The sequence below is a fragment of the Ovis aries genome, chromosome 2 (genome assembly GCF_016772045.2).
Source record: "Ovis aries strain OAR_USU_Benz2616 breed Rambouillet chromosome 2, ARS-UI_Ramb_v3.0, whole genome shotgun sequence".
Classification (NCBI taxonomy): domain Eukaryota; kingdom Metazoa; phylum Chordata; class Mammalia; order Artiodactyla; family Bovidae; genus Ovis; species Ovis aries.
This window is the reverse complement of record NC_056055.1, coordinates 40,149,174-40,171,180: the sequence shown is the minus strand read 5'-3', so window position 1 is coordinate 40,171,180 and position 22,007 is coordinate 40,149,174. Positions and strand designations below refer to the sequence as shown.

General features: G+C 39.2%; 1 protein-coding gene across 2 annotated transcripts in view; it reads right to left on the bottom strand.

Moving 5' to 3' along the window:
• The window catches only part of KCTD9 (potassium channel tetramerization domain containing 9), an 84,080-nt gene that overhangs the window by 37,635 nt on the left and 24,438 nt on the right, over positions 1 to 22,007 (bottom strand). For both annotated transcript variants that reach the window (XM_060409178.1, XM_004004178.6), the window contains exons 4-6: positions 20,389 to 20,485; positions 19,726 to 19,784; positions 19,393 to 19,521 (exon numbers count right to left, since the gene is read on the bottom strand). In XM_060409178.1, the coding sequence (XP_060265161.1) occupies positions 19,393 to 19,521; positions 19,726 to 19,784; positions 20,389 to 20,485 (285 nt within the window). The remainder of the gene's footprint in view (positions 1 to 19,392; positions 19,522 to 19,725; positions 19,785 to 20,388; positions 20,486 to 22,007) is intronic.

Genomic DNA, 22,007 nt, shown 5'->3' with positions numbered 1-22,007 from the left:
AAGGGTACAGAAAATTTACAAATTATTGGCCAGGTTCATAAGAAAGAAGAGAGAGGACCTAAATAAACAAAATAAGAAATGAAAAATAAGAAATAACAACTGGTATGTTAAAAATTTTTTAATCTTAAGAGAATACTATGAATCATCAGAGAATACTACATGCCAACAAAATTGGACAAACCAGAAGAAATGGACATGTTTCTAGAAAGTACAGCCTACAAAAACTGAATTTAAAAAACAAACCAATTTGAACACACTGATCACTACAAACAAAATAGAATCTGTAAAAAAAAAAAAAAACAACCCTACAAAGTTCCAGGACCAGATGGCTTCACAGTCAAAACTGACCAAACATGCAAAGAAGAACTTACACTGATCCTTCTTAAACTCATCCTAAAGACTGAAGAGGAGGGCACATGCTCAAAAACATTCTGTGGAGCCACCAAGACCAAAATAAGAAAAAAGACACCACCAACAAAGAAAATTTAGGCCAATATATTTGATAATTTGGATGAAAAAAATTCTCACTGAAACATTACCACACCGAATCCAAAGACATATACAAAAAATCATATACCATAACCAAGCTGGATTCATCCTAGGGTCACAGGAATGGCCCAACATTTGCAAATCAATCTACATCAAATGAAAGACAAGACAAAAACTACACAGTCATCTCAACAGATAGAGAAAAACCATCTGATAAAATTCAGCTCCCATTCATGATAAAACATTCTCCACCAAATTAAGTATAGAGGGAACATATATCAACCTATAAGAAACTCAGAGCCAATATAATACTCAATGGCAAAAAGCTGAAAGCCTTTATTTTACACTAAAAACTGGATTAAGACAAGGTTGCCCACTCTTACCACTTTTATTCAACACAGTATGGGAAGTCTTATCCATAGCAATCATATAAGAGAAAGAGATAACAGGTATCCAGACCGGAAGGGAAGAGGTGAAGCTGTCATTATATTCGGATGAAATGATAATATATATGTGCACGTGCATGCTAAGTTGCTTCAGTCGTATGTGATTCTTTGTGACCCTGTGGACTGGAGCCCGCCAGGCTCCTTTTTCCATGGGGATTTTCTAGGCAAGAATACTGGAGTAGGTTGCCATGCACTCATCCAAGCAATCTTCCTGACCCGGGGATCAAACTTACATCTCATGCAGCTCCTGTATTGCAGGTGGATGTCTATCACTGAGCCACTGAGGAACCCTTATACTATATATAGAAAACCCTAAGGAGTCCACAGAAGAACTACTAGCAGTGATAAATGAATTCAGCAAGGTAGCAGGATACAAAATTAACATACAGAAATTGGTTGTACTTCTTTACTAACAATGAAGTATCAAAAAGCGAATATAAAAATAATTCATTTTAAAACTGTCTGAATTAAAATACTTAGAAATAAATCTGAACAAGGACATAAAAGACTTATATGGTGATTAATAAAGGAAACCGATGGTGATTCAAGGAGATGAAAGATGTCACATTATCACAGAAAGAATTACTACTGTGAAAATGCCCATGCTGCCCAAAGCAAGCTACAGATTTAATGCAATCCCTATCAAATTACCTAAGAGACCTTTCACAGAATTAGAAAAAAATAATCCTAAAATTTATATGGAATCATAAAAGACCCAGCATTGCCAAAGCAATACTGAAGAAAAACAACAATGCAGGAAGCATAACTCTCTTCGATTTCACGTAATACTCAAAGTTACAGTAATCAAAACAGCTTGGGACTAGAACAAAAACAGATATATAAATCAAAGGAGCAGAGTTCCAGAGAAAAGCAGGGAGAGATAATAAGTCATTCTTCAAAGAACAATGCAAAGAATTAGAAGAGAACAATAGAATCAGAAAGATTAGAGATCTCCTGAAGAAAACGGAATACCAAGGGAACATTTCATGCAAGGATGGCCACAATAAAGGACACCACCCTAATAGCACCTAATAAACCATGCTAATGGCAGAAAGTGAAGAGGAACTAAAGAGCCTCTTGATGAAGATGAATGAAGAAAGTGAAAAAGCTAGCTTAAAAATCAATATTCAAAAAACTAAGATTACTGCATCTGGTCCCATCAACTTCATGGCAAATAGATGGGGAAAAAAATGGAAACAATGACAGACTTTTATTTTCTTGTACTCCAAAACCATTGCAGATGGTGACTTCAAGCCATGAAAACTAAAAAACACTTGCTCCTTGGAAGAAAGTAAAAGTGAAGTCACTCAGTCACGTCTGACTTTTTGCAACTCCATGGAATAGAGCCTACGAGGCTCTTCCATCCATGGAATTTTCCAGGCAAGAGTACTTGAGTGTGTTGCCATTTCCTTCGAAGAAAAGCTATGACAAACCTAGACAATGTATTAAAAAGCAGGGACATCGCTTTGCCCACAAAACTCCATTTAGTTGGCTTAAAGCTCAACATTCAGAAAACGAAGATCATGGTATCCGGTCCCATCACTTCATGGGAAATAGATGGGGAAACAGTGGACACAGTGTCCGACTTTATTTTTTTGGGCCCCCAAATCACTGCAGATGGTGACTGCAGCCATGAAATTAAAAGACGCTTACTCCTTGGAAGAAAAGTTTTGACCAACCTAGATAGCATATTCAAAAGCAGAGACATTACTTTGCCAACTAAGGTCCATCTAGTCAAGACTATGGTTTTTCCAGTAGTCATGTTTGGACGTGAGAGCTGGACTGTGAAGAAGGCTGAGCGCTGAAGAATTGATGCGTTTGAACTGTGGTGTTGGAGAAGACTCTTGAGAGTCCCTTGGACTGCAAGGAGATCCAACCAGTCCATTCTGAAGGAGATCAGCCCTGGGATTTCTTTGGAAGGAATGATACTAAAGCTGAAACTCCAGTAGTTTGGCCACCTCATGCGAAGAGTTGACTCATTGGAAAAGACTCTGATGCTGGGAGGGATTGGGGGCAGGAGGAGAAGGGGACGACAGAGGATGAGATGGCTGGATGGCATCACTAACTCGATGGACTTGAGTCTGAGTGAACTCCGGGAGTTGGTGATGGACAGGGAGGCCTGGTGTGCTGCGATTCATGGGGTCACGAAGAGTCAGACACAACTGAGTGACTGAACTGAACTGATGGCTTTTCTATTAGTCATGTATGAGAGCTGGACCATGTGGACCATAAAGGTGGCTGAGCACTGAAGACTTGATGCTTCCAAACTGTGGTGCTGGAGAAGACTCTTGAGAGTCCCTTGGAGAGCAAGAAGATCAAACCAGTCAATCCTAATGGAAATAAATCAACCCTGAATATTTATTGGAAGGACTGATGCTCTAATACTTTGGCCACCTGATGCTAAGAGCCAAGTTACCTGAAAAAACCCTGATGCTAGGAAAGATTGAGGGCAGAAGGGGGCAACAGTGGATGATATGGTTGGATGGCATCACTGACTCAATGGACATGAGTTTGAGCAAACTCCGGGAACTAGTCAAAGACAGGGAAGCCTGGCTTGCTATAGTCCATGGGGCCGCAAAGAATCAGACAGAACTTAGTGACCGAACAACAACAGAGGATTGGAGGAGAGTGCAGCAGCCAGGATACAGCAGGCAGAACACAGAAAGACCTGCACAGATGGTCCGGGTCACCACTCTGTGCTCCCCTGAGATAGGAGTCTGCTGGTGTGGGCAGTGGTTGAGTGATGAAACCTGAGTTTCAAGGACAGACCCAGGAGAGGACTGGGGTTGGCTGTGTGGAGATAGCCTGAAGGGGCTGAAGCATGGTATAGGCTGAAATTGGGGTATGTGGAAGAATTTCAGGCCTGCCATAGAAGGGAAGCCTGTCTTAAAGAGGAAGGAGGCGAGGGACAGGCCAGTCATTGGCGTTTCTTCCTCTGTGTGCTTTCAGCTGACTTGGCACTACCTCTAGTAGCTCTGGGGGCATGCCAGTGGACTGCCTAGAGGTACAGGCGGGGCTGAAATGCAGCTGTGGAGATTTACATCACGGTCGCCAGTTTCATAAACTCAGCACCTACATAACATCCAACTGGACAGCAGGTACTCCCATGGCTGGGATGGCGCTGGCCTTAGCAGCTGTGGGCTTTGTGGGCACATGCATGTGGAGGCTGGACCAGAGTATGGACTGTTTCCACATTCCTACAGTGCATCCAGGGGCACAACCACAGCAGTCCTCATATCTCACTTCAGTGGATCTTTGCTGGCAGATCTGCTCTGTGGCTTTGTGAACACACAGCAAAAGAGACGCCAGCCCTGACTGCCTGCATTCCCACAATGGACGTGGGACAGAGGGCAATGCCAACAACAGTGTATTTTGTGAGCCTGCACAACAGTGACAGGTTATTATACTACAGAACACACTCCCCAGTGGACAGCTCCAGCAGAGCAATACTCGGTGGTTCCCTTCCCCAACAGTGCTTCAGTATCAACTACCTTGCACCACAGCTCAGAAACACATCTGTGGGCTTCCACTCCAACAAGTAGGGAGGAGACCCTACCCGTGAGAGGGCTGTGAAACCGCAAAGAGGAGGGCCCCCCGAACATCCTGTGCAGGCTTTAATCACCACACCAGTGACACCCCCTTATCAAGGGGATAACAGTAAGCACTGACTGAGGAAACAGGCAGCAGGCTTTCATATGAAAATCAGTCCTCACACCAAAAATATTAAACCCACACAAGCTACGCAGGATGCTCCCACATAATAATAGACCCCAAAGCCACAGTAGATACCTGTTTCTCCTAAACTCATCGAGGAACACAAACTCAAGTAAATGTAGATGCAGGGTAACCACTCCAATTAAAAGATCAAGAAGATTCCCTGAAAGAATGAAAAATGAAACAGACCTCTTCGGTCTAACAGACACTGAGTTCAACAAAGACATAATGAAAACACCGAAGGAGTTAAGAAAGGTTACCAATACAAATACAGATTAATATAAAAGGGAACCAGAAAAAATAACGAAGAGCCAAGGAAAATCAGAAAACTCATTGCTGTAATGAAAGCTGAGCTAAAAGCAATGAACAGCAGGTTGAATAATAAAGAAGAACAAATAAATGATCTGCAAGATAGAATAATGGAAATCCCCCAATCAGAAGAGCAAAAAGAAAGGCAAATTAAAAAAAAAAAAGAAAGCGATTTAAGAGACCTATGGAGTCTATAAAGCATACCAATGTGTACACCTAATAGACATTCAAAATGGAACAGGATGATAAAAGGGGATCAAAATTTTATTTGAAGAAATTATAGCTGAAAACTTCCCAAACCAAAAGAAGTAAACAGATATGCAGGTATGGGAAGTACAGAGGATCCCAAACAACATGAACCCAAACAGATCACACTAAGACAAATATTTTATATGAACACCGATTTATGGAATATAGAAAGATAGTACTGATGAACCTATTTTAAGGGCAGCAACAGACATGCAGACACAGAGAACAGACTTATGGACATGGGTGGTGTGGAGAGGAAGGAGAGGGTGAGACAAATGTAGAGTAGCACAGTAGCGTATATACATTACCATATGTAAAACAGCCAGTGGAACTTTGCTGTATGAATCAGGGAACTCAAACTGAGGCTCTGTAACAACCTAGAGGGGTGGGAAAGGGTGGGAAGAGATAGGAGGGAGGCTCAAGAGGGAGAGGAGAATGTATACCTATGGGTAATTCATGCTGACGTGTGGCAGAAACCAAACGAATATAAGTAAAGCAATTATCTTTCAATTAAAAATAAATTTATTAAAAAGTTAAAGAGAAGATTCCGAAGGCAGCAAGAGAAAAACAAAGCACTAATTATAAGGGAATCTGTGTAAGGTTATCAACTGGTTTCTCTTCAGAAATGTTGCAGGACAGAAGGGAATGGCAAGATATAGTCAAAATCCTGACAGGGAAAAATCTGCAAACTGGGGCACTCTAACTAGCAAGATTATCATTTAGAATAGAAGGCAGGATAAAGAATTTCTCAGACAAGCAAAAGTTAAAATAATATATCAATACTAATTGGAAAAGACCCTGATGTTGGAAAGATTGAGGGCAAGAAGAGAAGGGGGCTACAGAGTTTGAGACAGTTGGATGGCTTCACCAACTCAATGGACAGGAATTTGAGCAAATCCAAGAGATAGTAAAGGACAGGGAAGCCTGGCTTTCCTGCAGTTCATGGGGTTTGCAAATAGTTGGATATGACTTAGTGACTCAACAACAACAAAATGTATCCTAAAAGAAATACTGAATGGTCTTCTATAAATAGAAGGGAAGCAAGAATATACAGGAAAGAAAAAAATCATAATTGGAAATTAAATTACTTACCAAATTTTGTGAAAGTGATGATAACCACAAAGAATAGCAAAATGATAAACACATAAAAATCATAAAATGCGGAGAGGTAAGTAAGAAAATGTAGATTTTTTTTTGGAATGTGTTTGAGATTATATGGCAATCATTCAAAAGGAAATACACATAAGGGGTTAACACACTTGAAAAACAGAGTAACCACAAATCAGAAATGTAGAATAGATGTACAAAGACCAAAAAGAACAGAACCGTACTGCAAAAGAAAATCATCAAACCACAACAGGAAAAGTGACAAGGAAAAGAAATATAAAAATCAACCAGGAAAGAAGGTTTAAGATATTAATAAATATATATTTATCAATAATCATCCTAAACATCAACAGACTAAATGCTCCAATCAAAAAACAGAGTGGCAGATTGGATTAAAAAAAGAAAAGCCTACAATAGGCTGCCTACAAGATACTCACGTTAGGGCAAAGGACAAGTATAGATTGAATGTGAGGGAAAGAAAATGGAAATGACAAGAAAGTGGGAGACACAATGTTCGTATCAGACAAAATAGACTTTAAAAGAAAGCCACAGAGAAAGATAAAGAAGGACAATACATAATGACAAAAGGACCAATACAGAAGGAGATAGTATCCTCATCAACACATATGCACCCAATTTAGGAGAATTAAAATACATAAAACAAATAACAGACATAAAGGGAGAAAATGATAGGAATATAATAATAGGCGGAGATATTAACATCATACTCACATCAACAGACACTCGTTCTGGACAAAAAAATCAAAAAGGCAACGGAGGTCTTACATGATATGACAGAACAGTTAAGACTTAACTGACATCTTTAAGTTTTCTAGACATTGACATTTTGTCTAGAAAACTCAGAATACACATTCTATCAAATGCATATGGAACATTCTCCAGGACTGATAACATAGAGGGAAAAAAGAATCTTCAACACATTTAAGAGGATAGAAATTATTTCAAGCATCTTTTCTGACACATTGACATGAAAGTAGAAATCAACCACAGAAAAAGAAATGAGAAAAAACCGATTACATGGAGACTAAACAACATGTTATTAAAAGCTAACAGTTCAATGATAAAATCAAAGAGGGAGTTAAAAAGTATGAGAAAAATGGCAATGAGAACATAACTATAAAGCTACAGGGTGCAGCCAAGCAGCTCAGAGTAAAATGAGCCTTCCTCAAAAACAGGCGAACCTCAAACACCTCGCAACAGAACCAGAAGAGGAGCAAACAATACCTAACGTCAGCAGAAGGAAGGAGACAATAAGGATCAAACTGTTGTCCTTGTTGCTGAGGTGTAGGCACTAAGTATAATCCAGCTCTTTTGCAACTCCAGGAACTGCAGCCCACCAGGCTGCTCTGTTCATGGAATTTCCCAGGCAAGAATATGGGCGTGGGTTTCCATTTCCTTCTCCAGGGAATCTTTCCGACCCAGTGAGTGAACCCACGTCTCCTGCATTGGCAGGCGGATTCTTTACCACTGAGTCACCTGGGAAGCCCAAAGATCAGACAGGAAATAAATAAAATAGCGATTAAAAAAAGCATTAGGAAAAAAAAAAATCAATAAAACTGAGAACTGGTTCCTTAAAAAGGTAAACAAAATCAACAAAGCTCTGGCCAAGCTCACAGAAAAGAGCCTTAAATAAATAAAATAAGAAATAAAAAAGGAGAAATAACAATGGACACTGTAGTAATTAAAACCTAAGAGAATACTATGAACCATAAAAGAATACTACTATATGCCAACAAATTGGACAATGGAGAAGAAATGGACAGATTTCTAGAAACGAAAGACTACCAAAACTGAATTTAAAAGTAGATAATTTGAACAGATTGATCACTACAAATGAAATAGAATCTGTAATTTAAAAAAAAAAACCCACAAAGGTCCAGGACCAGATGGTTTCATTGTCAAAGCTGACCAAACATCAAAGGAGACCTTATACTGATCCTTCTTAAACTCATCCTAGAGACCGAAGAGGAAGAAACACTCTCAAAGACATTCTGTGAAGCCACCATCACCCAAATACCAAAACCAGGAAAAAGATACTACCAGAAAATTATAGGCCAATATATTTGATAAAATATCTCACTGAAATAAAAGCAAACCGAATCCAAAACATATTAATAAGATCATACACTATGACCAACTTGGATTCATCCCAGGGTCACAGGAATGGCTCAACATATGCAAATCAACCAGTGTGACACACTACATCAAAAAAAGAAAAGACAAAAACTACACGGTCATCTCAATAGATACAGAAAACACATTTGGTAAAATTCAACACCCATTCACAATTAAAAAAAAAAAAACTCTCACCAAACTGAGTATACAGGGAACATATATCAACATAATAAATGCTATTTATGACAATAGTTATAAATAGCCAGTATAATACTCAACTATGAAAAGGTGAAAACCCTTCCACTAAAATCTGGAATAAAACAAGGTTGCCAATTCTTACCACTTCTAGTCAACATAGCATAGAAGTCCCAGTCATAGCAAACACACAAGAGAAAGAAATAAAAGATAGCCAAATTGGAAAGGAAGAGGTAAAACTGTCATTATATTTAGATGAATTGACAGAACATATGTGCCTGCGTGGTAAGACACTTCAATCCTGTTTGTCTCTTGGTGACCCAAAGGACTGTAGCTTGCCAGGTTCCTATGTCCATGGGACTTCCTAGGCAAGAATACTAGAGTGGGTAGCCATCTCCTCCTCCAGGAGATCTTCACCACTCAGGGATCAAACCCACATTTCCTGAAGCTCCTGCACTGCAAGTGGATTCTTTACTGCTGAGTCACTGGGGAAGTCCTGATACTATATTTAGAAAACCCTAAATTCCACAGAAAAGCTACTAGAACTGATAAAATGAATTCAGCAAGGTAGCAGGATACAAAATTAACATACAGAAACTGGCTGCACATCTTTACGCAAAAAGTGAATGTAAAAAAAAAATCCCTTTTAAAATGCCTGAAACAAAATAAAATACTTAAGAATAAATATGAACAGGAGGTAAAAGACTTTTTCCATCATTCATATATGAAATTGATGGTGATTCAAAGATCACCAAGATGTCAAAATCTCATGGACTGCAAGAATTAATATTATTAAAATGGCCATACTCCCCAAAGTAATCCACAGATTTACCGTTCAGTTCAGTTCATCACTCAGTTGTGTCCAATTCTTTGTGACTCCATGAACTACAGCACATCAGACTTCCCTGTCCATCACCAACTCCCAGAGTCCATCCAAACCCATGTCCATTGAGTCGGTGATGCCATCCAACCATCTTATCCTCTGTTGTCCCCTTCTCCTGCCCTCAATCTTTCCCAGCATCAGGGTCTTTTCAAATGAGTCAGCTCCTCGCATCAGGTGGCCAAAGTATTGGAGTTTCAGCTTCAACATCAGTCCTTCCAATGAACACCCAGGACCGATCTCCTTTAGGATGGACTGGTTGGTATGATCGCTATCAAATTACCCATGAGACTTTCCACAGTACTAGAAAAAAAGAGTCCTAAAATTTATATGGTACCATAAAAGACCCAGAATTGCCAAAGGAATACTGAAAGAAAAAAACAAAAAAAACATGCAGCAGGCTTAACTGCCAGGCTTCAGATAATACTCAAAGCTACAATAATCAAAACAGCATGGTATTAGCACAAAAACAGATATATAGACCAATGAACAGAAAAAAGAGCTCAGAGATAAACCAACACACCTCTAGTCAATTAATCTTCAACAAAGATAGCAAGAATATACAAGGGAGAAGAGAGACTCCTGAGTAACTGGTGCTGTGAAAGCTGGACATCAGCGTGTAAATCATTAAGTTAGAATACACCCTTCACAGCATATACAATAATAAACTCAAAATGGCTTAAATACTTAAACATAAGACATGACACCATAAAAATTCCTAGGAGGGAACATAAAATGTTTTCTGACATAAATTGGACCAATGTTTTCTTAAGTCAGTCTCCTAAGACCAATGGAAATAAAAGCAAAAATAAACAAATGGGACCTAATCAAACATAAGCACTGCACAGCAAAGGAAGCCATAAAAAAAGAGACAACCTATCAAGCAAGAGAAAATATTTGCAAATGAGGCAACAAACAAGGGCTTACTTTCCAAAATATACAAACAGCTCACATAAGTCAATAACAAAAAAATAAACAACCCAATCAAAAAATGGGCCAAAGATCCAGACATTTCTCCGAAGAAGAAATACAGACCGTCAGACACATGAAAAGATGCTCAACATCGCTAAGTATTAGAAAAATGCAATCAACACTACAATGAGTTATCATCTCACACTGCTCAGAAGGACCATCATTAAAGTACTTCAAATACCAAATGCAGGAGAGGGTATGGAGAAGAAGCAATTCTTGTACACTGTTGGTGGGAATGCAAATTGGTACAGCCACTATGGAAAATACAGATATTCCTCAAAACACTAAAAACAGAATTACCATATGATCTGGCAATCCCACTCCTAGACATACATCCAGACAAGAGTATAATTCAAAGAGACATATACACCCCTATGTTCATGGCAGCACTATTTGTAAGAGCCAAGACATTAAACCAACCTAAATGACAACAAAACATGAATGGATAAAGATGTGGTACATATATACAATGGACATTACTCAGCCATAAAAAGGAGCTGAACTGTGTCATTTGCAGAGAGATGGATGGACCTACAGACTATCATTTAGACTGAAGCCAGAGAAAAACTGGACTCTACATATATGTAGAGTCCAGAAAAATGGTATAGGTGATCTTTTGTGCAAACCAGAAACAGACACTGATGCAGAAAACAAACATGGATAACAAGAGGAAAAAAAGAGAGGTGGACCGAACTGAGGGTGGGTTGGGATTGACATATGTACAGTACTACGTGTAAAACAGAAAATAACGAGAACCTACTATATAGCACAGCATACTCTACTGGGACCTCTGTGGTGACCTAAATGGGAAGGAAATCCTAAAAAAAGAAGGGATATACGTATGACTAATTCATTTTACTGTACAGTAGAAACTGACACAGCAGTGTAAAGCAACTCTACGCCAACTAAACAATAAATAACAACAAAAAAGAAAATGTAGTACATTCATGCAGTAGAATATTACTTAGCCATTAAAAACAATGAAATAATGCCACTTGCAGCAACATGGGTGGACCTGGGGATTATCATACTGGAGCGAAGCACAGAGAAAGGCAAATGTCGTATGAAGTCACTTACAGGTAGAATCTAAACAAATGATACAGGTGAACTATTTACAAAGTGGAGGCAGACTATCAGACTTAGGGAACAAACTTATGGCTGCCAGTGGGAGGGATGGGGAGACTGATAGACTGGAAGTTTGGGATTTACATGTATACACTGCTATGTTTAAAACAGATTAGCAGTGGGGACCTACTACATGACACAGGGAACTCTGCCCAATATCCTATAATGGGATAACAATTTTTTTCCTAAATGTTTTCCTAAATGGGAAAGCAATTTGAAAAAGAGAAATGTAAGAGAGATGTAAATATAAACTGAATCACTTTGCTGTATACCCAAAACTAGCACAACACTGTTAGTCAAATATTTTTCCAAAAAAAATTTTCAAAAATAGACAAGACATGAAAACAACTTAAATGTCCTTCAACAGATGAATTGATCAAGATGTAGTACACATATACAATGGAATACTACTCGGCCATAAAAAAGCATGAAATAAAGCCATTTGCAGCAACACAGATGAACCTGGAGATTGTCATACTAAGTGAGATTAAGTCAGACAGAGAAGAGACAAGTATCATATGATATCCCTTATATTTGGAATCTAAAATATGACACAAATGAACTTATCTACAAAAACAAAATACAGATGCACTGACATTGAGAACACACTTGTGGTTTGCCAAGGGGGAAGAGAGAATGTGTAGAGAAGGATTCAGTGTTTGGGATTAGCAGATGCAGACTATCACACACGGAGTGGATAAACAAGGTCCTACTGTCTAGCACAGGGAAGTATAGTTAGTATTTTGTGATAAACCATAACAGAAAAGAATATGAAAAATAATGTCTATGTAGGTATGCTGAATCACTGTGCTGTGCAGTAGAAATTTACACAACATTGTAAATCAACTATACTTCAATAATACAAATTTTAACAAATGATTTCTACATGACAAAACAGATCTTATCTATCACTTACTTTTCTTTGGCAAAAGAAAATCTGTACCTTCTCTACATGGCTTGGTATATGTACTTTCTCACATCTGTCAATAAACATCTTCATTAGATTAGGTGGGAATAAATTTGGAAATCAATTTTCCTTCAAATGAGGACCTCAGCCATTCAGTTTTCTGAGTCTACATGTAAAAAAACTACTAAAGATGCAAAAATCACATAGAAATAAGAGATGTAATCTCTCCCCTTCATATAGTTCAAAGGTAATAAGGGTAACTATAGGTAGATATAGGAAAACCAAACAGTTATTTGAGAAGGGTATAATCTTTGTCCATGGAGTCCCAAAAAGTCGGACACAACTTAGCAACTGAACAACAAATGATCTTCGTAGAAATAACAAGCTCCACCCTCAGTATTCCAACTGCAAAACACAAGTCACATGACTGTTAGCACAGTGCTCAGGTGGCCACTCTGATGGAACAGTTTTCATCCATACCAAGGAGGCTTCATTTCCTTAGTCCTCATGAAGGGCCAGCCACTCGCCACTCTTCCCCAGGTAAAGAACCACCAGAAAAGGGTGCCACAGACAGCCTTGCTTTCAGTGGGCTATGATTTTCTGAGTAAATCAGAACTTCCTAGGGAAGGTGGTAAGGACTTTTTTTTTTTTCTTTGAGGTTCAGAACTAAATCTCAAAAACGTCCAGAAAAGTCTTATAAACACAAAATTGGACAGCTGAGAACAGGAAGAAATATTTAGTGCTTTTTCTTTTAGCACAACATGATCTGAATTTAAATCCCAGCTCGGGGGCTTCCCTGGTGGCACAGGTGTAAGGAATCCACCTGCCAATGGAGGAGACACAGGTTGAATACCTGGTCTAGGAAGATCTCATACCCCGCGAAGCAGCTAGGACTATGTGGCACAAGGACTGAGCTTGTACTCTAGAGCCCTGGAGCCACAACTACTGAGAGCTCATGTGCCGCATGAGCTACTACTAAAGCCTGCAGGCTCTACAGCCTGTGACCCATAACGAGAAGCCACTGCAATGAGAAGCCCGCAGACAGCAACTACAGAATAGCCCATGCAGCAGTGAAGACCCAGTACAGCCAAAAATAAATTATAACAAGATTCTAGTTCTGTGCTTTGTCTTAGAGAAGCTACTGAATCTCTTTCTAAAGTTTCTACATTTGTGACATGGGGATACTATCACCTTCCTCACAGAGTTGTCAGAATTACTGAAAGAGATCATCTATACATTCTCTGCTCAAATGCTTGGCACATGGTTGGTCCTCAATAAACGACCACACCTTGATTACTTTTAAATTACATAGTTTTCTACATTTGAGATCACTAATTATTTTATTAAATTAGGGTTCAGAAACCTTAAATAAACACTGAAATGCCAGAAAAGTTCTCAGGCTAAAAAAATAACTGGATTGAGGTGAGATTTAGCAAGGAGGCAGAGAAAAGATGATTTAAGTCAGGGAGAGGATTTTCAAGACAAATACAAGTAAAGAAAGATGATTTATTGAAAAACTGAAGGTCATTAAAGGTAGAGAACAAGGGGAAATCATGAAGGTAAAAAAATACTCACTAATGAATATACAAATTAGAAAAGCAAGAAATAAAAGTAGGAGAAAGACAAATATGTTAACTAGAGATCATTTTAAAGCAAGTACTGGGTTGGCCAAAAAGTTCATTCAGGATTTCTATATGTGCATGGAAACTCAAATGAACTTTTTGGCCAATCCGAATAATCGCATGCACCAAAGTGAAGCCAAATGAATCCACTAGAGAACTCTGTGTTTGCTGAACAACTGAATAAATAACAACAGTGGCTGGGAAACACAAAAAAGGGAAAACAGGCCCAGCTTGGGAACAGCCTGCCTTGCTGAGGTCTGAAGGAGCATGGAAATATTTACACTTCCAATGTTGTTTCCTAGGCAGGTAGGATATGAAATGCTATCAATGAGACAGGGAAAAATGAAAGTGGGAAACATAAAGGAGCCCCCTGGCCATATAAAGCTGAAGTTTAAATGTTCTCAGGAGGAGAGGGTGCCCATTAAAGTGAAAAGTGGCAGAGGGATACAGGTGGTGAAAAGATAAGGATTTGTATAAGCAAAGATCACTGTTTATTTTTATAATTATTACAGCAGAATGGCTGAAATGAAACATAGGCTAGAAGCTTAGAGCAATCATTGGCAGAAGGTAAAGAATGAAAGAGATCAAGAGGAATATGAGTCATTGTGGATCTAGATGAAAGGGTCAACCCATATCATCTTTTAATTAATTTATTCTCACTGGAGGATAATTACAAATATTTTGATGGTTTTTGCCATACATCAGTATGAATCAGCCACAGGTATACACTGGTCTCTTCATCCTGAATCCCCCTCCCCGCTCTCTCCCTACCCTATCCCTCCAGGTTGTCAAAGAACACTGGCTTTGGGTAGGCAATGTAAATTTAATATGATAACAATGCAAGTTATTGAGTGCTTCGTATTTCATTATAGAGTTTGTGCCCCTTTGTGGATCACAGTCTTATCATGGTGAATGGGCTTGCATAACTCAATGGACCTAGGAGCCATGTTGTGCAGGGCCATCCAAGATGGATGGGTCACAGTGGAGAGTTCTGACAAAATGGGGTCCACTAGAGGAGGGAGGGCAAACCCCTACAGGATTCTTGCTGCAAGAGTCTCATAAACAGTATGAAAAGACAAAAAGATGTAACACCCGAAGATGAGCCCCCCCAGGTCAGAAGGTGTCCTATATGCTACTGGGTAAGAGCAGAGGGCAATTAATTACCAATAGCTCCAGAAAGAGTGAAGCAGCTGGGCCAAAGCAAAAACGATGCTCAGTTGTGGATGTGTCTGGTGTGAAACTAAAGTCCAACATTATAAAGAACAATACTGCATACGAACTCAGAATAGGTCCATGAATCAAGGTAAATTAGAGGTGATCAAGAAGGAGAAGGCAAGAGTGAACATCGATATATCAGGAGTCTGTGAAATAAAATGGACTGGAATGGGAGAATTTAATTCAAATGACCATCACATCTACAACTGAGGGGAAAAATCCCTTAGAAGAAATGGATTAGCCCTCGTAGTCAACAAGAGTCTGAAATGCAGTAATTAGGTGCAATCTCAAAAATCAAAGAAAGATCTCGGTTGGTTTCCAAGGCAAACCATTCAACACCACAATAATCCAAGTCTATGCCCCAAGTACTGATGCCAAAGCAGCTGAAGTTCACGAGTTCTATGAAGACCTGTAAGAATTCTAAAACTAACACCAAAAACGATGTCCTTTTCATCACAGGGAATTGGAATGTAAACATAGGAAGTCAAGAGATACCTGGAGTTAACAGGCAAATCTGGCCTTGGACTAAAAATGAAGCAGAGAAAAGATTAACAGAGTTTTGTCAAGAGTACACACTGGTAACAACAAAACACCCTTTTCCAACAATACAAGAGATGACTTTACACATGGACATCACCAGATGGTCAATAAAGAAATCAGACTGATTACATTCTCTGCAGCCAAACACAGAGAAGCTCTATTCATCAGCAAAAACAAGACCTGGGGGCTGACTGTGGCTCACATCATGAGCTCCTTATTGCAAAATTCAGACTTATATGAAGAAAGTAGGGAAAACCAAAAGGCCATTCAGGTATGACCTAAATCAAGTCCCTTATGATTATACAGTGAAGGTGACAAATAGATTCAAGAAATTAGATCTGGTAGACAGAGTGCTTGAAGGACTATGGATGGAGGTTTGTACAGGAAGAGGTGACCAAAACCATCCCAAAGAAAAAGAAATGCAAGAAGGCAAAGTGACTGTCTGAGGATTTACAAATAGCTGAGGAAAGAAGAGAAGCGAGAGGCAAAGGAGAAGGAGAATGATACACTCAGCTGAATGCAGAGTTCCAGAGAACAGCAAGGAGAGAAAACAAAACCCTTAAGAGAACAATGCAAATAAATAGAGGAAAACAATAGAATGGGAAAGACTTGAGATCTCTTCAAGAAAACTGGAGATACTAAGCGAACACTTAATGCAAAGATGGGCAAAATAAAGGACAGAAATGGTAAGGACCTAACAGAAGCAGAAGAGATTAAGAAGAAGTGGCACGAATACACAGAGCAACTATACAAAAAAGGTCTTAATGACCCAGATCACCAAGATGGCGTGGTCACTCACCTACAGCCAGACATTCTTAAGTGTGAAGTCAAGTGGGCCTTAGGAAGCATTACTACAAACAAAGCTAGTGGAGGTGATGGAATTCCAGCTGAGCTATATCAAATTCTAAAATATGATGTTGTAAAAGTGCCACACACACTATGCCAGCAAATCTGAAAAACTCAGCAGTGGCCACAGGACTGGAAAAGGTCAGTTTTCATTCCAACCCCAAAGAAGGGCAGTGCCAGTTGCACTCCTTTCACATGCTAGTTAAGGTTATGCTCAAAATCCTTCAAGCTAGGCTTCAGCAGTACATGAACCTAGAAATTCCAGATGCACAAGCTGGGTTTAGAAAAGGCAGAGGAATTGCCAGACATTGCATTATGAACATTTGATGGATCATACAGGAAGCAAGGGAATTCCAGAAAAATATCTGCTTCACCGACCATACTAACGCCTTTGACTATGTGGATCACAACAAACTGTGGAAAATTCTTAGAGATAGGAATACCAGACCACCTTACCTGCCTCCTGAGAAACCTGTATGCAGGTCAAGAAGCAAGTTAGAACCCGAGTTGAAAACTGGGAAAGGAATACGTCAAGGTTGTATATTATCATCCTGTTTATTCTATGCAGAGTACCTCATGAAAAATGTCAGGCCAGATGATCACAAGCTGGAATCAAGATTGCCAGTAGAAATATTAACAACCTCAGATACCATACTAATGGTAGAAAGCAAAGAGGAACTAATTAGCCTCTTGAAGACAGTGAAAGAGGAGAGTACAGAAGCCAGCTTTAAACTTAACATTCAAAAAACTAAGATCGTGACATCCAGTCCCACTGTCCCATAAAAACAGATTTTATTTCCTGGGTTGCAAAATCTCTGTGGACGGTAACTGCAGCCATGAAATTAAAAGACACTTGCTCCTTGGAAGAAAAGTTATGACAAACCTAGACAGCATATTAAAAAGCAAAGACATCTCTTGGCTGACAGAAGTGTGTATAGTCAAAGCTATGGTTTTTCCAATAGTCATGTTCGGATGTGAGAGCTGGACCATTAAGAATGCTGAGCGCCAAAGAACTGATGTTTCCAAACTGTGGTGCTGGAGAAGACTCTTGAGAGTCCCTTGGACAGCAAGGAGATCAAACCAGTCAATCCTAAAGGAAATCAGTTCTGAATATTCAAAAAGGACTAATGCTGAAGCTTCAATACTTTGGCCACTTGATGCAATGGGCCTGCTCGTTGGAAAAGACCCTAATGCTGGGAAAGATTGAGGGCAGGAGGCAAAAGAGGCAACAGAGAATTAGATGGTTAGATGGCATCGATTTAAAGGACATGAGTTTGAGCAAACTGTGGGAGATACTGAAGCACAGAGAAGCCTGGCATGCTGCAGTCCATGGGACTGCAAAGAGTCAGACACGACTAAGTGACTGAACGACAACTGCCTGACTCCAGTCCACATGTTTAACTCCTATGCCATTCAACAACATCAGGATTGTATGCTCACATCCCCCAGGCTTATTCTCATGTGTTTGCGGAGTAGCATTTTAAAAGTCAGAAGATTTTGCATAAAACGTTAGATTTTCAGTTTTTCCTTAAAAATCACTGCTCTGGATGTTAAGTCCACACATTTCCCTGACAACAAACTGCCTTAAGATCACCACCTTCCCCACCACTCCACAGGATAGACTGGTTTCTGTCACTTGGCAGAGGCTTGTGAACTACTTTATAAGGATTCTCATGTTCACTGTCATCATGAACGTTAACAGGAATCTCACTATACAGTCAGGGATGAGTGCTTTTTAAAAGTCTTTTGTCCCACCCACGCAGTGCAGCATTCCTAATTCCCTGACCAGGAACTGAACCCACAGCCCCTGCACTGGAAGAAAAAGTCTTCACCACTGGACCACCAAGGAAGTCCTGAGGTGAGAATATTTTTAACAGTTTTCAAAGGGGACTCAGACTGTCCCCAGGTTAATCTTGTAGTAAGTTGTAGAATCAAGATTTTAATACAATCCTATGATTCCAAAGTACAATTTCCTCTCTTGACCTTACTTCTCAATATAATGGGAAGGTCCATAACCCAAATCCAAGTCATGCTGATAATGCAATTTTAAAAAAGAACAGGCACTTCCATGGTGGCAACGTGGGGAATCTCTCTGCCAATGCAGGGGACACGGGTTTGATCCCTGGTCCAGGAAGACTTCATGTGCCATGAAGCAACTAAACCCAAGTGCCCCAGCTACTGAAGCCAGGGCTCCTAGAACCTGTGCTCCACGTAAGAGAAGCCATCGCAGCGAGAAGCCCATACACTGCCACAAAGAGGAGCCCCTGCTCACCGCAACCAGAGACAGCCTGCACAAAGCAACAAAGACCCAGCGCAGCCAAAAACAAATAGAGAACAGCTTAGAAAGGAAACAAACAAGATTTTAAAAGAATAATAAAATCCTTTAGAGTGCTTACTGATACATTCCAAGTCTATTTAGAATCCCAAACTGGAATTCATGGGTTATATACATACGTGAAAAGCCATTTACCTGTGGCTATACCTCTGTAACAATATATATTCATACACACATAAAAGCATTTAGTTTTAAAAATGAAAACGATAATTTTACTTGATGAAAATACATTACACTAAGCTAGTTAAAAAGAAAGTATAAATCCCAAACTTATAAAAATATAAGGAATTACATTGAAAACTCACCCAATAAATTAATCCCATCGTTGACAATGAGCTGTCCGTGACGCAAATAGTTCAAAATGGGTTCAAAGTACTCAGGACTTCGGTCAATTAAGAAAGCTCCTCTATGATCTTGTTTATTTCCCCAGACACCTGTGGGGCCAACAAAATGAAGATAGCCCCCCCATAAGCAAAAAATAAAGTCAGAAATTCATAGGAAGGAAACTGTGTAGCATACCAGTATGTTTTTACTCTTGTACAGATTATTACCAATACCATTAAAAAGTACAGAAGGACAGGAGTTTATAAAGTCAATATAGCTAGATGCAAAATGGGAAAATTATGGACTGCACTCACCTTTGTCCTTAAACATGTGGGCCAGCATACTGTCGGGTTCTTTATTCACTAAAGTGCTCCTAAGAATTCAGGGAAAAAAATGGATTTCTCCATTTGTCTTTATAAACAAACATATTTAAGTCAAGAGTATACTTGATCTCAGCTGCTCTCTCAAAAAGATGCATGCTATAACCTGGGAGGAGTGATGCTGGGAGACAAAAATGTGCAGTAAGTTGCCATTTATCAAAATCTCTTCTAATCTGGCACTTCCTTTGATTTAAACATCGATTTAGTTGACTTTAATTTCAATGCTAATCTATCCCTCTAGCACGCAACTATATCACAATTTTCATGCTCTAAAGTAGGCTGTTTTTATCCCTTTAGTATAAGCAGTTGTGTCTTAAAATTTCAATGTTGTTAATTTTCTTACTTGTGTTACAAGTATATTGCTCAATATTTTAAAAACACATTCTAAAAATGCTAAATTCATGCTTTTTGTGCCTTCTCTGGAATGACTTATGAGCCATTTTTCTACTCTTAAAAAAAAGTCTTTCTAAAAATTGGTTTCAAATCACACAGTATATTTAAGCAGCACTGGAATATCTCCTAAGGAAATCAGTACTCTGAAGGAAAGGACAGACAGCACATAGTACCACACTGACACACACGTGCATGTGCACCTACCGTGTGGTTGTAAAGTACCGCCCTCCAACATTTAATGTGAGCCAGTCTGTGTGAGATCCTGACAGCCCTTCAGGCAGTTTAGAATCTGTCTGAGGATCTAGAGATGACAGGTAGAAAAAATAAACATTAATTTGGGGAGGCATTAATTTGGTGATTTAGGGAAGATGGTAATACCATAATTTTTTAAACCAAAAACACACATAGAAAGCATGGCAGAGCTACCAGGACAGCAAGCCCTGTACCCATAGACAGCATGAAAAACAAAACTAAGTATAAGGTATACCACCAGCACTGACAGCTAGGACAGCAGCTATGGCATCAGCTTCTTTGACAGCAACAGCAGGGTATGTAATGATCCTAAGTATTCCAAAGTAATCCGTAAAGACTCACTTCAAAACTCAGCAAATCTGCTTGAGAACAACCACCCGGAAGTGGAGGGGTCTGCCCACTCTTAACTGCAGGTGATTCAAGTAGTGTGCAGTAAAATCTGAAGGGGCTGAAAATGAACTCTCAAAACTCCCACCTAGGAAACAAGCCCCACACTGAGAGGGTAAGTTGCTGGGAAAATGAACACATCGAATACCTCAGTATTATGAGGTAGATGAACCTAGAGTCTATTATACAGAGTGAAGTAGGTCAGAAAGAGAAAAACAAATATCACATATTAACACACATATATGTGGAATCTAGCAAGATGGTCCTGATGAACCTATTTGCAGGGCAGCAATGGAGATGCAGACACAGAGAACAGACTTAGGACACAGGCAGAGGGGAGGAAGGAGAGGGTGAGGCAAATGGCGACAGCAGCAGGGAAACACATACATGACCATACATAAAATAGGCAGCCAATGGAAATTTGCTATATGACTCAGGAACCCAAACCTAAGCTCTGCAGCAACCTAGAGGGGTGTGAAAGGGTGGGAGGAGGGAGGGAGTTTCCAGAGGGAGGGCACATATATATAAATATACCTATGGCTAATTCATGTTGATGTATGGCAGAAATGAAACCAATATTGTAAAAGCAATTATCCTTTAATTAAAAATAAATTTTAAAAAAAGATAATAAAAGTCAACAAGGTCCACCAGAACCAGAATACATAAGAAGGTAATCCCCATATTTGTCAATACTTCACATTAAACAGAAAAAGGCAAACCTAAAGCCATGAAATTAGGAAAACTTTCCTAAGTTAGCCTGTCCTTCTCCAGTAAAGGAAAATGAATTTCATGTAAAAAATGAGGAACAGAAACTCCCATACAAAATTATTTCTAAAAAGGAAGACTACATCCCTATAGATAATAAAGATGTGGCAGAAATACCCATAAAATAGGTAAACTATAATATTTCAAATATGCTAAAAGAGTTAAATAATATAAACCAGAACCAAAAATGAAGAAATGGGACAAGAGAACTCAGAATTAGAAGTAAAAAGAAAAATCATTTCAGTAATGAAGATTACAAGAAACACAGGAGTGAAAGAACACCACAGATAATGCCTGAAAGGAGGTAAAAGATGAAAGGGGAAACTAAAAATCAAAAAGAAATGAAGGAAGAGATGAAACGTATTTACTAGATTTCAACTTACCTAAGGAGGCAAAAGACCTGTGTACAGTAAACTACA